General features: G+C 40.9%; 1 protein-coding gene across 1 annotated transcript in view; it reads left to right on the forward strand.

Annotated features, from left to right (window-relative positions):
- Nucleotides 1-380: 380 nt before the first annotated feature.
- The window catches only part of LOC115200254 (serine incorporator 5), a gene marked incomplete in the record, with an annotated part of 40,909 nt that continues 26,233 nt past the window's right edge, over nucleotides 381-15,056 (forward strand). The window contains 1 exon segment of the mRNA XM_029763166.1: nucleotides 381-827. Coding sequence (XP_029619026.1) covers nucleotides 795-827 — 33 coding nt within the window.

A 15,056-nucleotide genomic window follows, 5' to 3' on the forward strand; every position in this document is an offset into this window, starting at 1 on the left:
AAGAATTTGGAAAACAATAACGGGCAAATGTTGCACAATACAGGTGTAGAAAAGCTCTTAGAGACTTACCCAGAAAGACTCCCAGCTGTAATCACTCTACAAAATATTGACTCAGGGGTGTGAATACTTATGCAAATTAGATATTTATGTATTTAATTTTCAATACATTTGGAAACATTTCTACAAATATGTTTTCACTTTGTCATTATGAGATATTGTGTGTAGATGGACGAGAAAAAAATATTGAATATATTTTGAATTCAGGTTGTAATAACAAAATGTGGATCAGGTCAACGGGTATGAATACTTTCTGAATGCACGGTATATCCTCTCATTGAATAGTGTACAACTATCATGAATCGAAACCATATGAACCCAACAACGTGACGAAAACGGATGTGAGATAGAAACAAAAGAAGAAAATGCAATCTTCTAAATTAAATGTGTCGTAGTTATACAGTATATTTTTTTGTCGTGCGTATTAACTGTTTATAATGCTTCATATATTGATTTATTACACCGTAGCTCTACTATGGCATTTTACTCGCTTTGAGTCACCCTCCATTGGCATTTTGTCAGTGCGATGAGCACCTGCCTGTAGCAAGTAACGCCATCACGGTAAAAACAGTGGGAGGAGAGGGGGCTAGAAAGAGAGAGAGAGGGAGAGATAGAGACGGGGGAAGTTACACGTACTGCAGTCGCTCTGAGTAGAATTCTATGCGAGAACGTCCGTCTGTACCGAACTGGAAAAGTGGGCTGAATTCTGAAAGGGAATTTTTGACAACCATAACAAGATGTGTAGACCTACTCCGTGCTGTATAGCGCAGGTGAGTAATAACTAATTGTGGTTATAACTGATATTATAGTCGGCACGTTTATGGAAAAACCACCACCAGCGAACGTTCTAGCTTTTTCTAACAATTTGAACTCCATAATGTATAGTAGTTTAGGCTACATTTGATGTCAAATGTCGGAATTTAGTTAGCTAATTTAGTTTTTTTCTTGATTTCGTATTCAAGGTTTCAATTCATTTTTGTATTTTACGAAATGTGTGTGGCTTCCAATTGTTTGGCTAAAAGCTAGCTAGCTAGTTACTGTAGCTAGCTATTCTTTGCGGATGACCATCGAAGATAATCTAGCCAGCCACAGTTTCCCCAAAAAATGAATAGTAGCGCGCGATGCAGCTACAAAGATGTTATGATTTGAATCGGATGCGAGTCTGTAACATTTGTGTAAACTGGCAACATTGTTGCTTGTGTTGTCGATGTCACTTCTACTGTAAACAATGTATCATCGCACTGTTTAACATGCGGTGACGGGTGTGCGTGACACTAATTTGCCTTCAGTTCCTACATTTGCCTATCTGGTTACCTCTGCCAACATCCTAGCGGTTGTGCCCGGCTTGATCCAATTACTTTTTTGAAACTATCTCACAGTTTTCCAGTGACGTAATGCTGTGTTGTTCTAAAGGTTTTGGGCAAGTCGCTGTATTTCATCTTTCCCAGTGGAATGATATTGAGTTGACTAGCACAGATCTTAATCCAATAAACCTCACTTATTCTCTTAGGCTATTTGGGAATGATATGGTCAAGCCATTAGGTGATGAGAAGAGCTTCTCTGGCTGAGAAGACTATGGGACTAATTTAGGTATAAATTACCATTGCAGCAGAAGTCAAACCAACCAGCCAAAGTCCATTAACACATCTAGTTTAATATAACTTCATATTGGTATGTGTTGAAAACTGGTTCTGATTTAACACAGTGATACAGAGATCTTCAATATACCATTGAATAGGCCTTGTCTTTGGCATTGTTCCATAACTGCCTGCTAGTCTAACTAACCACACTGAATAGTTTCTCCTCCAGAGGAATTTAATTACAGGGACACGTCCCTCATCCAATGTATTCAGGGGCCATCCCTTCAGTCCACTCAATGAAGAACGGAATCAAAGGAAATACGGGCTGGTGTGTGTGTGCATGTGTGCACATGCATGTGGTGTGTGTGGCTGATGTTAGCAGGAAATGAAGCACAAACACTTTAGTCTACATTGTCTTGCTACACAGGCCATGCGATAATCCTGTCTGTCACAGACCCCCATTAGCGTTGTCCCCATCAACATGTGTATGAGTGTGTGTATGTGTATTTGTGTTTGTTTTGACTGTGTGTCTATGCGTGTGTGTCCATCTTATTTGTATGTGTGATCGGCGGGTGGTCTGTTAATTTCCTCCTTGGCTGAATGTGGGGGGCTGGCTGTTTGGATTAGATTAGTGACGGAGATAAACTGGCCAGAGCTGCACAGAAGACGGCCAGAAACAGTGGTGTAGATGGACAGGGAGAGAAGTAGTCCAGGTTTTGAACAGTGGAATGAGATAGAGAATCAGGACCGGAGAGGTGACTCCGATAGACGTAGTTGTAACTCCGATAGACGTAGTTGTAACTCCGATAGACGTAGTTGTAACTCCGATAGACGTAGTTGTAACTCCGATAGACGTAGTTGTAACTCCGATAGACGTAGTTGTAACTCCGATAGACGTAGTTGTAACTCTGATAGACGTAGTTGTAACTCCGATAGACGTAGTTGTAACTCTGATAGACGTAGTTGTAACTCTGATAGACGTAGTTGTAACTCTGATAGACGTAGTTGTAACTCCGATAGACGTAGTTGTAACTCCGATAGACGTAGTTGTAACTCTGAGCTATGCTGGAAACAGAACAGGAGGGTGGCAAACACAGCAATGAGAGATCGGGACACGCTGTTGTCACACACTGACTCAGCATACACCTGCAGTAGTCTGGCAGACACACGCATGCACACACCTGCAGCCGACTAAAATAAACATCCAGTCATCTGTCACTTCAGGCTTGCCACATGGCCCCACTCTACATCCAGACACTGGTCCCAGGTCAGCTGGGTAGTTCAGCCTGTAATAGTTGAGGTTAGCTCTGGGGCAGGGAGATCTGACACTGGAACAGTTTCAGAAGGTTTCCCTCTGAACCAACATGGCTACGTAAACAAAGCCATAGTGTGTGTTTTTCAGTCTCTCCTGGCACATAGACTATAGCTTCACATTTAGGAAACAACAGATGTAGTGATTATGGTGGTCTTCCTTTAAACCCCTCTGGCTGTGAACACAGTCAGGCTTCCACAGGAGGAGGGAGACTTGAGCTAAACCCCTGATCAAAACCAGGATATTATGGCCTTTGATTGGCTTGGCTTCTTAAAGGAGTAAATTACTATTTTACAACTTGATGTTAGATCAGTGTTTCCCAAACTTGGTCCTCGTGACCCCAAGGGATGCTCGTTTTGTTTTTTGCTTGATGATGAGTTGATTAGTTGAATCAGTTGTGTAGTGCTAGGGCAAAAACCATAACGTGCACCCCTTGGGGAGTTTGGGAAACCCTGTGTTAGATTGTTCCTCACCCTGAAAGTAGTCTATAGGCCAAGAGAAACTGTAATCCATGGTTAATTTTTCTTTAAACAACCACTCCGAACTTCAGCTAACCTTAACCACCACAATCTAACCATCAATGAAACTGATGGGGGCATGTGAGCATGTTTTAAAAAATTATGTCTAAATCACTTGAAATCAATTCAAATCCTCTCCATATTTGATGTTACTTAAAGGTGATTTGGCCATAAAAAAACATGCTCACATTCCCCCATCACTTCCATTGATTATTAGCTTGTGGTGGCTATTTACTAATTATTGCTGGAGCCAAATCACAGAGAGAATCTGTCCGCACATTTGAAATCAAGGTCAAAGAAGATAAAACGGCAGGTAAGAAACCTAGGTGTTATTTTAGATTCTGAACTCAATTTCAAATCATACATTAGGAATGTAGACAAAAAAGATTTTTACCACCTGAGGAACATTGCCAAGGTGAGCCGTTTCTCTCTTAGGCTGATACAGAGAGACTCATGCATGCTTTTATTACAAGCAGGCTTGACTACTATAATGCTCTCCTGTCTGGTCTACCCAAGAAAGCCATTGGTCAACTGCAAAACCTACAGAATTCTCTAGCACGGGTACTGACCAAGACCAGACGGAGAGCACACATTAGACTGGTTTTAAGGTCTCTGCACTGGCTGCCTGTGAGTTTTAGAATTCATTTTAAGATAATTCTATTGGTTTTTAAATCAATCAACGATTGTGCACCACAATACATGTCAGACATGCTTTTAAGTTATGTACCCAGTGGGTCCTCAGGTCATCGGACACTGGCCTTTTAACTATCCCAAAGCCTTGGACCAAGAGGCATGGAGAGACAGCCTGTAGTTACTATGCCCCCAGCCTCTGGAATAGCCTGCCAGAGAACCTGAGGGGGGCCGAAACTGTGGACATATTTAAAAGAGATCTTAAAACACACCTTTTTAGTTTTGCTTTTCCTTAGGGTGCTTTTTGGTTGTTCAGTTTTTATTGTTATTCTTTTGTTTTTTTATCCTCTTATGATTGTTGTGTAGTAAATATTTCATTGTTTTATTTGTTTTTTCCTGTGAAGCACATTTTGTTGCATCCCATGACAGGTTACAAAGTGGCTCAGTGACTCGTGTTTGCATCTCAATGTGAAAAAAACTGTTTGCATGTTCTTCACAAAGAGGGCAACAGATGCTACTGAGCCAGATGTCTATGTGTCAGGGGAGAAGCTCCAGGTGGTATCGGATTTTAAGTACCTTGGAATCATACTTGATTCCAACCTCTCTTTTAAAAAGCATGTGAAATAATTCAAATAACCAAATTCAACCTAGCTAATTTCCGATTTATACGAAATTGTTTGACCACAGAGGTAGCAAGACTGTACTTCAAATCGATGATACTCCCCCACTTAACATACTGCTTGACTAGTTGGACCCAAGCTTGCTATACAACATTATAACCTATTCATTCTGTCTACAAACAGGCTCTCAAAGTGCTCGATAGGAAGCCCAATAGCCATCATCACTGTTACATCCTCAGAAAGCATGAGCTCCTGAGTTGGGAAAATCTGGTGCAATACACCGACGCATGTCTTGTATTCAAGATCCTAAATGGCCTAGCTCCCCCTCCACTCAGTATTTTTGTTAAACAGAAAATCCAAACATATGGCAGCAGATCCACAAGGTCTGCCATGAGAGGTGACTGTATAGTTCCCTTAAGGAAAAGCACCTTTAGTAAATCCGCTTTCTCTGTGAGAGCGTCCCATGTCTGGAATACACTGCCATCAGACACACATAACTGCACCACATATCACACTTTCACAAAATGCATGGAGACATGGCTAAAGGTCAATCAGATTTGTGAACATAATCCCTAGCTGTGTATTGCCGCTTTCCATGTTGTCTGTTGTCTGTAGCTTGTGAGGTGTGGAAACACTTTGTTGTTTTTATGGATTTTGTCTTGTTGCTTTTTGTTCTATGTTGCTCTGTCTGTATGCTACATCTTGCTTGTCCTATGTTTCTCTGTCTGTATGCTATGTCTTGCTTGTCCTATGTTACTCTGCGTGTGCTCACTGTTCTATGATTGTCTGTATTGTAATTGTTTTTAATAACCTGCCCAGGGACTGCGGTTGAAAATTAGCCGGCTGGCTAAAACCGGCACTTTTACTGAAACGTTGATTAATGTGCACTGTCCCTGTAAAAATAAAATAAACTCAAATAAACTCAAATGTGCTGTATAAATAAAGCTTGATTTGATTTGATAAAGTTGTAAAATAGTGAACTGCTCCTTTAACTGTCCTTGTACAGGTGCAGCCATTAGAGGATTTGAATTAAGTTTGAAACTGAAATGTTTTACTGGCTATGATGAGTGTCACAAACAGAGCCTGGGGTTGGGAGTTTGGCTAGGGCTGTAGCTAGGCTAGTAGGCATAGTCTAGTGTGTATGTTTATGTGTATACTCTTAGAACAAAGGTGCTATCTAGAACCTTAAAGGGTTCTTTGGCTGTCCCCATAGGAGAACCTTTTGAAGAACCCTTTTTGGTTCCAGGTAGAACGCATTCGGTTCCAAGTAGTACCCTTTAGAATGCCACCCTTTCCACAGAGGGTTCTACATGGAACCGAAAAGGGTTCTCCTATGGGGACAGCTGAAGAACCCTTTTGGAACCCTTTTTTCTATGAGTGTCGCCTAGATGTTGAGCATCTATCTCTCTGTGCTGGCTGAGGCTCCATGTGTAGAGATGGTAGTATGATGAAACCCTGTGAAATGTCTGTCTGCTTGATGGTAATGGGTTCAGCCTAGCGACATCGAAAGACAGGGAGAGAGTGTAACCCACTGCTTCAGTCAGCAAATGAAAGGGAAAGGGGTATACCTAGTCAGTTTTACAACTGAATGCATGTTTTATAATTGATATCCAATATTGGATGAAAAAAGATCTGCTAGACATTTAAGTTTCCCATGTAACTAAAGGTATTCCATTGTCTATAACACAATTATAAGCTAAATGCTTTATTCGTGTGTTTTTATTGGATGCAAAGGTAAACATGGCTGTGTATAACAGAAGTGGCTATGTTCCATTACTAAGAGTAAGATCATGTATTGTATTGATCAGATAGCACTGTGTTATGGCTGGACTACATTCTTCCTCTGTGTACTACTGTCTGTCTGTATCACTGTCTCTCTGGGCCCCTTTTTGTTTATTTTTGTTCCATTTCCTCTGTTTGTTTGGGTCATGGATGCCTCTTGGATTGCTCAACATTCCCCTATTCTCTATCTGTTTCTCTTCCTTTCGCTCCCTCTCTTTATTTAGCGTAGCCAGTGCCAGGGGCTGTATTTACCCCATTAAGGTGTTGTTACTCAAATCAATCAAATCAAATGTTATTGGTCACATGCTTCGTAAACAACAGGTGTAGACTAACAGTGAAATGCTTACTTACGGGCCGTTCCCAACAATGCAGAGAGAAAGAAAATAAAGAAATAACATTTAATAGTAAAAGTAATAATAAATACACAATGAATGAATAACGATAACTTGTCTATATACACGGGGTACCAGTACCGAGTGCAAGGGTACGAGGTAATTGGTAGATATGTACACTACCGTTCAAAAGTTTGGGTTCACTTAGAAATGTCTTTGTTTTTGAAATATAAGCACATTTTTTTGTCCATTAAAATAACATCAAATTGATCAGAAATACAGTGTAGACATTGTTAATGTTGTAAATTACTATTGTAGCTGGAAACAGCAGATTTTTAATGGATATCTACATAGGCGTATAGAGGCCCATTATCAGCAACCATCACTTCTGTGTTCAAATGGCACATTGTGTTAGCTAATCCAAGTTTATCATTTTAAAAGGCTAATTGATCATTAGAAAACCCAATTATGTTAGCCCAGCTGAAAACTGTTGTGCTGATTAAAGGAGCAATAAAACTGGCCTTCTTTAGACTAGTTGAGTATCTGGAGCATCAGCATTTGTGGGTTCGATTACAGGCTCAAAATGTCCAGAAACAAATCACTTTCTTCTGAAACTCGTCAGTCTATTCTTGTTCTGAGAAATGAAGGATATTCCATGCGAGAAATTGCCAAGAAACTGAACAGCGCAAACTGGCAGTAACCAGAATAGAAAGAGGAGTGAGAGGCCCAGGTGCACAACTGAGCAAGAGGACAAGTACATTAGTGTCTAGTTTAAGAAACAGACGCCTCACAAGTCCTCAACTGGCAGCTTCATTAAATAGTACCTGCAAAACACCAGTCTCAACGTCAACAGTGAAGAGGCGACTCCGGGATGCTGGCCTTCTAAAAATGCTAATTAGCATGAATATATACGTCATGCGAGAGTACAAATCCCTGCCAGCTCCTACACGTCATCTCTAGCTGACACCTTTGCTAACAGGTATTGTGTCAATTTAAAACTTGCACAAGACAGTTCACAAAAATGTACATTTAAAGAAAGTTAGCTAATTTATTCATTACTAAATGTAGCTAATATTAGATAGTTAATCCAGAGATTCTTTCCTTTGCCTCGATTTGGAAGTCAAGTCCAAATCGTCATGGCATTTGTAGTTCTTTATGATAGCCACATTAGCAGCTAATTAGCATTTCATTTTTGGGGGTTAAATACAAGCGAATATATTGATAAAAGTCACCTTGTCCTAGAGAGATTTACATGGTTATCAAAATGTCGCGCCAGGGTAAACCTACACAAAACACAGCCCTTATTTTCAGTGTTTCTAAAATGAATGGTGGAAAAATGATTGGAACCATAACCTTGTTTGACCGCTAGGTTTTATGAATATTATGACTCATACTGTGGTACTCTATAGTGGTAGCCTATCTCATAGTGTTAGAGATATCCCCTGACCTGGGACCAGCTGTGGGCTTCACCAACTCGTGTCAACCTGCTGATCCATTCCTTTTCAATCCCTCAGTTTTTGACTAGCTAGCCCATTGTTTTCAATAAGTGGTTTGACTCTCTGTCTCTGTCTTGATGGGGATTTGTGTTCATTTCCTGAAGGGAATCTGAAGCCAAACATCCTGTTATACTGAAGTTCTGAGACTGAGTGGCCCACTAGTTGTACACAGCGAAGCGTGAAAGATGGTGTGTTTGTGTCTGTGTGAGCACAACGGGGCAGGGTCTGTAGTTTACCAAGCCCTTTAGACTGAGGAGGGGTTATCCCCTTTCACCCTTAACCCCTGGGACAGCTGATGGATTCGAGAGAGAACGAGATGAGGAGGAGAGAGAATAGAGAAAGAAAGGGGGAGGTCAAATAAAGGGAACAGGATGAGAGGGTGGTAGAGAGGGGGGAGGAAGTGAGAGAGGGATAGCATAACAGAAAGAACTAGAGGGAAAGAGTTCTCGATGCCCCCAGGGTCCAGCGAAGGTTGAGTCACAGTGGGGGTTGGTGTGCTGTGAATGGAAGGAAGGGGCAGGGAGGGTGGTTTTGTGCTTTTTATTATAATAATAATAATAATAATAATAATAATAATAATAATAATAATAATAATAATAGTAGTAGCTAATAGTAGAGAGCTGGTGGCCTTGCCATGTAATCCTAACCCTTTGTGGTTGTGTGGGGGGTTGGATGAGGGGTTGATGGCTACAGATTTGGGGGTTAGTAGTTTGGCAGGCACGGTGTTAATATTGTTTGAAAGGGAGCAGGGCAGACCACCTGTCGACATGGGAGGGAGGGGAGGGTCAGAGTTGGTTGTCATGGCATCTCCATTGTCTCGTTGTGCAGTGGAATGCCTCAGCATGGTAGCTAGCTATTCAGTTAGCCCCAGTTAGCTCCTCTAGCCCCCTTAGTGTGTGTCCACTGTGTTAGTGTTAGAGCGTTTACACACACTGGCTCTATTAGATTAGCTGAACAGCTAAATACACGCTCACTAAAGACAGCCAACACCCACACAACCATTTTCCTAATCCACTACTTGAGTGTTGCCTAATTCATTCTTATCAAAGAGAGGAACTAATCCCATTTAGGCCTGTGAAGTTTAGTAGAGGATATAGGCCTACTGCCCAGTCCCAAATCAACTCCCTACCTCTACCCCATACCCTGTACAGTACACACTCACACACACCTTCAACTGAATCTGTCTTATGCATTTAACCCAACCCCTCTAAATCAGAGAGGTGCGGGGGGCTGCCTTAGATTGGTGGGTGTGAGAAATGTAGAATATAATTTAGGCTTACTGAAAGAATGGGCTGTGTCTGTCAAACTGTCAGCCTCTTCATTTGTAGTTTTTACGCAGATTCTCCAATGCATTTTAAACCCACGCTGTTGACACTGATGCCTCCGAAGCCATCATTCTCCACACAGATGGACAGTTCTTCCGGAGAATCTGTCTTACTGCTTTCATAAGCAGAGGCATTGTCATCTATTTCGGAACTGGATAATTATACACCATACTTTAACCATCTAGTAGAACCCCACCCTTGTCATTCCATATCAATAAGATTCCCAGTGGCCCTAAATCATACAGAACACACAGCTGTGGTGAGGTTAGGGGGGTCTGAGTTGGCTTCAGTAAGGGGAACAAAAACAGGCTGCTGTCTCCTGCTCTCCTTCCCTCTCTGTGCATATGTTATCGGAATTATTCTATCCCAATGATAATAATTAACAATCAATAAGCCTTGACTAATTCCCAAGGTTTGTAAGACAATGGGTTAATAATTAGGCAAGGACCCTTTCTGCAAAAGGTCTGTACAGTTTATTCAGAGAACGTTCTGCCCAACATTAACAAAGAAGTTCATTTTATCCTCTCTCTCCGCTTACGCACACACCTCCACACCGAAAGTAGATAACCTACACACACACATACACACAAACAGTAGGTGAACAGTATCTCTCCCTTGACTTCCCACCACTGTTAATCACTATCCAGCACTGTCTGTGCTTTCCCCCGAGATTACTGAGACCTTGAGAGTTACTCCCATATTTGCCTCCAAAGCCTCTCAAAGTTGCTAGGTCAGGTAGAACAAATGTCTACAGTCCTCTTAGGTCCATACGCACACACATTTCTCTCCCTTTCCAGACTCTACTAGACTTTATGGTACTAACGTTCAGTACATGAATTATTCATTATCCATGCTACAAAGCTACTAATTAATAATGGATTATTGATTCATTTACCTTTTATTAGATCATTCTCCTATCAGCATATACATCCTTTGGCCCCTCCCTTGCCTGTCCTCTCCTGTCCTGTCTCTCTATTATGATACAGTCTTAAAGTGGACTGACAGTGTTTTATCTACGTTACAGATATGAAACAAACAGACAATCATAATATCAGTAAAAAATATAAAATTCCCATTTTATGCTACAAAACACATTTTATTAGAGATTTTAAAAAATAGGTTCTATTTGACAAAACAAATCTATGACATTGTTGGCAGAATAGATGGATGCAGTTCAATGCATGAATCATATAATTCACCAATAGATTTCTTGGTAGTCCAAAAAAATATTGCTGTCATGTTGTAAATTACAGCTGACCAGGGCCCGGTTTCCCGATAGCGATGGAACTTAGGCGTACGAGTATTTTAACAATGCATCGTAAAAATAACGGCCGAAGATGCCACACCCATTTCCTAAAACACCACGCACTGCACTCGTTATACAGTGAGACTTAACTGAGTCATTACAGGAGCTGTCCCGTGCTGAAAAGATTCTACAATATAGGCTAAAGAACCCGCTGTAGCTCTTAAATGATTTATGGCTACTCAAAGTCATCTTTAACAAAATATATGTTTTACACAATACACTTTTCCCATCGAGAGAAGAAATGTTCTCTAGCCTATTATGTATTCAAATATTTGTATTATGTTTGCCATGTGTTATGTTTTCTAAGTGTTTTATCATGCTTTTTTGTATATAATGTTTGATTATGTACATTCTGCATTTCTTCAGTTTGTGTAAACTGTGAACAAGAATGAATAAAGCCAAAGTCAAAATCGCTCATTCCCTCGTTCGCTATAGAAAATATCAACGTGACCTAAAAGTAGGATATGATGACAATAGTTTTTGTAATTGCTCAACAAATCATTGTAGCCTAATGGCAGGCAGGAATTAGGCTTCAAGTAGGCCTACAGATATTCTACAATTAAATAATTAAACAATAAAAATAATAAAGATAATTAAACATGAAGTAGCAAGTTAAGCAACGTTGCCATAGACTTAATATGTTGACCTTTAATTTATTGCTTAGGCTACAGTGAAATGTGTGGGCTTTTAGATAATAGTAGCCAATAGGCCTAATATACAGTTGAAGTCGGAAGTTTACTTACACTTAGGTTGGAGTCATTAAAACTCGTTTTTCAACCACTGCACAAATATCTTGTTAACAAACTATAGTTTTGGCAAGTCGGTTAGGACGTCTACTTTGTGCATGACACAAGTCATTTTTCCAACAATTGTTTACAGACAGATTATTTCACTTATAATTCACTGTATCACAATTCCAGTGGGTCAGAAGGTTACATACACTAAGTTGACAGTGCCTTTAAACAGCTTGGAAAATTCCAGAAAATTCCAGAAGCTTCTGATAGGCTAATTAACATCATTTGAGTCAATTGGAGGTGTACCTGTGGATGTATTTCAAGGCCTACCTTCAAACTCAGTGCCTCTTTGCTTGACATCATGGGAAAATCTAAATAAATCAGCCAAGACCTCAGAAAAAGAATTGTAGACCTCCACAAGTCTGGTTCATCCTTGGGAGCAATTTCCAAATGCCTGAAGGTGCCACATTTATCTGTACAAACCATAGTACGCAAGTATAAACACCCCCTTGGGACCACGCAGCCGTCATACTGCTCAGGAAGGAGATGCATTCTGTCTCCTAGAGATGAACATACTTTGGTGCGAAAAGTGCAAATCAATCCCAGAACAACAGCAAAAGACCTTGTGAAGATGCTGGAGGAAACAGGTCCAAAAGTATTTATATCCACAGTAAAACAAGTCCTATATCGACATAACTTGAAAGGAAGAAGCTCAGCAAGGAAGAAGCCACTGCTCCAAAACCGCCATAAAAGCCAGACTACGGATTGCAACTGCACATGGGGACAAAGGGGGAGGCTTGCAAGCCGAAGAACCCCATCCCAACCGTGAATCACGGGGGTGGCAGCATCATGTTGTGGGTGTGCTTTGCTGCAGGATGGACTGGTGCACTTCACAAAATAGATGGCATCATGAGGGAGGAAAATTATGTGGATATATTGAAGCAACATCTCAAGACATCAGTCAGGAAGTTAAAGCTTGGTCGCAAATGGGTCTTCTAAATGGACAATGACCCCAAGCATACTTCTAAAGTTGTGGCAAAATGGCTTAAGGACAACAAAGTCAAGGTATTGGAGTGGCCATCACAAAGCCCTGACCTCAATCCCATAGAAAATTTGTGGGCAGAACTGAAAAGACGTGTGCGAGCAAGGTGGCCTACAAACCTGACTCAGTTACACCAGCTCTGTCAGAAGGAATGGGCCAACATTCACCCAACTTATTGTGGGAAGCTTGTGGAAGGCTACACGAAACGTTTGATCCAAGTTAAACAATTTAAAGGCAATGCTACCAAATACTAATTGAGTGTATGTAAACTTCTGACCCACTGGGAATGTGACGAAAGAAATAAAAGTGGAAAGAAATCATTCTCTCTACTATTATTCTGACATTTCACATTCTTAAAATAAAGTGGTGATCCTAACTGGCCTAAAACAGTGAATTTTTACTAGATTAAATGTCAGGAATTGTGAAAAACTGAGTTTAAATGTATTTGGCTAAGGTGTATGTAAACCTCTGACTTCAACTGTATATGAATATTGAAGGGCTCAGATGTAGCCTAATGACTTAATACTAGGTAGGTCTATCGATTGCACGTACATGAACGTGATGTAAATATTTAGCCTAATAATCTAGCTATTATATAATTTGGCTATCTCGGTATTACTTTTTTTTATGTATCCTTGCTTCGCTTGTTTAACATTACAAACTTTTTAGGCTATTTATATACAACTTTGAAGTTTTCAGCGGTCACAGAGAGACAGATAAACATCTTCATTCTATGTTTAGCACATATTTTCTGTGTGTAAAGTGACGCGGGAGGGCAAACGGTGATCTAACGACCCACTTAGCTGTTCTACGAGTGGTCTGTAGCAGGTGTTAGATTACGAGCGATTTCAGGTGCAACGTTAGTAAAGAAGGTTTTAGGAAACGACTCGGAAATGTAAAGATGCTCTTACGAAGGTTGTAACAATGAACTTATCCTTAAGATGCTTTTGGGAAACCAGGCCTTTGGGAAACCAGGCCCTGGTACATTGTTTGCGGTCTCCAGCCATTCGGCATGCACAGTTTCAGTTTCAATTACTATTTTGGACAAAAACTCACAAATGTAGCAAACTAAGGCAGGGAATTTCAATACAATCAAACTAGCAAGGGCAGTGATCAAAAGTCAGTCATAACGTGGCTAATAGGCTAGCTTATCCATTTATGTAGCTATTTATTTAGCAAGTTAAAAATGCAGAGCCTAACGTTAGCTAGCGCTGGGAGGATGTCATGTCATTGGACGACTGGGTGAGTGGCCAACTTTTTCCCCAAATATCATTTTTGGGTGGCTACAGCTCTCTAGCTGCAGGTGTCATTTGGTTACTGTTATTCACAGTTAGCATATCTCTTAGTTGTCAATCTAGATAAAACATTTTAGTATTTTTTTTCTTTCTCCCCAATATTGTGATATCCAATTATGATATTATCTCATTGCTGCAACTCCCCAACGGGCTCGGGAGTGGTCGAAGGTCGAGTCATGCGTCCTCCAAAACATGACCTGCCAAACCGCACTTCTTAACACTGCCCGCTTAACCCGGAAGCCAGCCGCACCAATGTGTCAGAGGAAACTCCATTCAACTGACTCCCGTGAAATGTACATATTTGAAGGAATCCATTCAGGTGTATTTTGCGGCTTTTGACCAATGCGTTCTAATTACCTAAAGTCTGTTGCTACTGCCTGTAAACACACAGTCCAGTTCAAAGTGAATGATGGCAGGCCCTACTGCCTGTAAACACACAGTCCAGTTCAAAGTGAATGATGGCAGGCCCTACTGCCTGTAAACACACAGTCCAGTTCAAAGTGAATGATGGCAGGCCCTACTGCCTGTAAACACACAGTCCAGTTCAAAGTGAATGATGGCAGGCCCTACTGCCTGTAAACACACAGTCCAATTCAAAGTGAATGATGGCAGGCCCTACTGCCTGTAAACACACAGTCCAGTTCAAAGTGAATGATTGCAGGCCCTACTGCCTGTAAACACACAGTCCAATTCAAAGTGAATGATGGCAGGCCCTACTGCCTGTAAACACACAGTCCAGTTCAAAGTGAATGATGGCAGGCCCTACTGCCTGTAAACACACAGTCCAGTTCAAAGTGAATGATGGCAGGCCCTACTGCCTGTAAACACACAGTCCAATTCAAAGTGAATGATGGCAGGCCCTACTGCCTGTAAACACACAGTCCAGTTCAAAGTGAATGATTGCAGGCCCTACTGCCTGTAAACACACAGTCCAATTCAAAGTGAATGATGGCAGGCCCTACTGCCTGTAAACACACAGTCCAATTCAAAGTGAATGATGGCAGGCCCGTGTGGAAATGGCTTATTT

The sequence above is a fragment of the Salmo trutta genome, chromosome 9 (genome assembly GCF_901001165.1).
Source record: "Salmo trutta chromosome 9, fSalTru1.1, whole genome shotgun sequence".
In the NCBI taxonomy this organism is placed as follows: Eukaryota; Metazoa; Chordata; class Actinopteri; order Salmoniformes; family Salmonidae; genus Salmo; species Salmo trutta.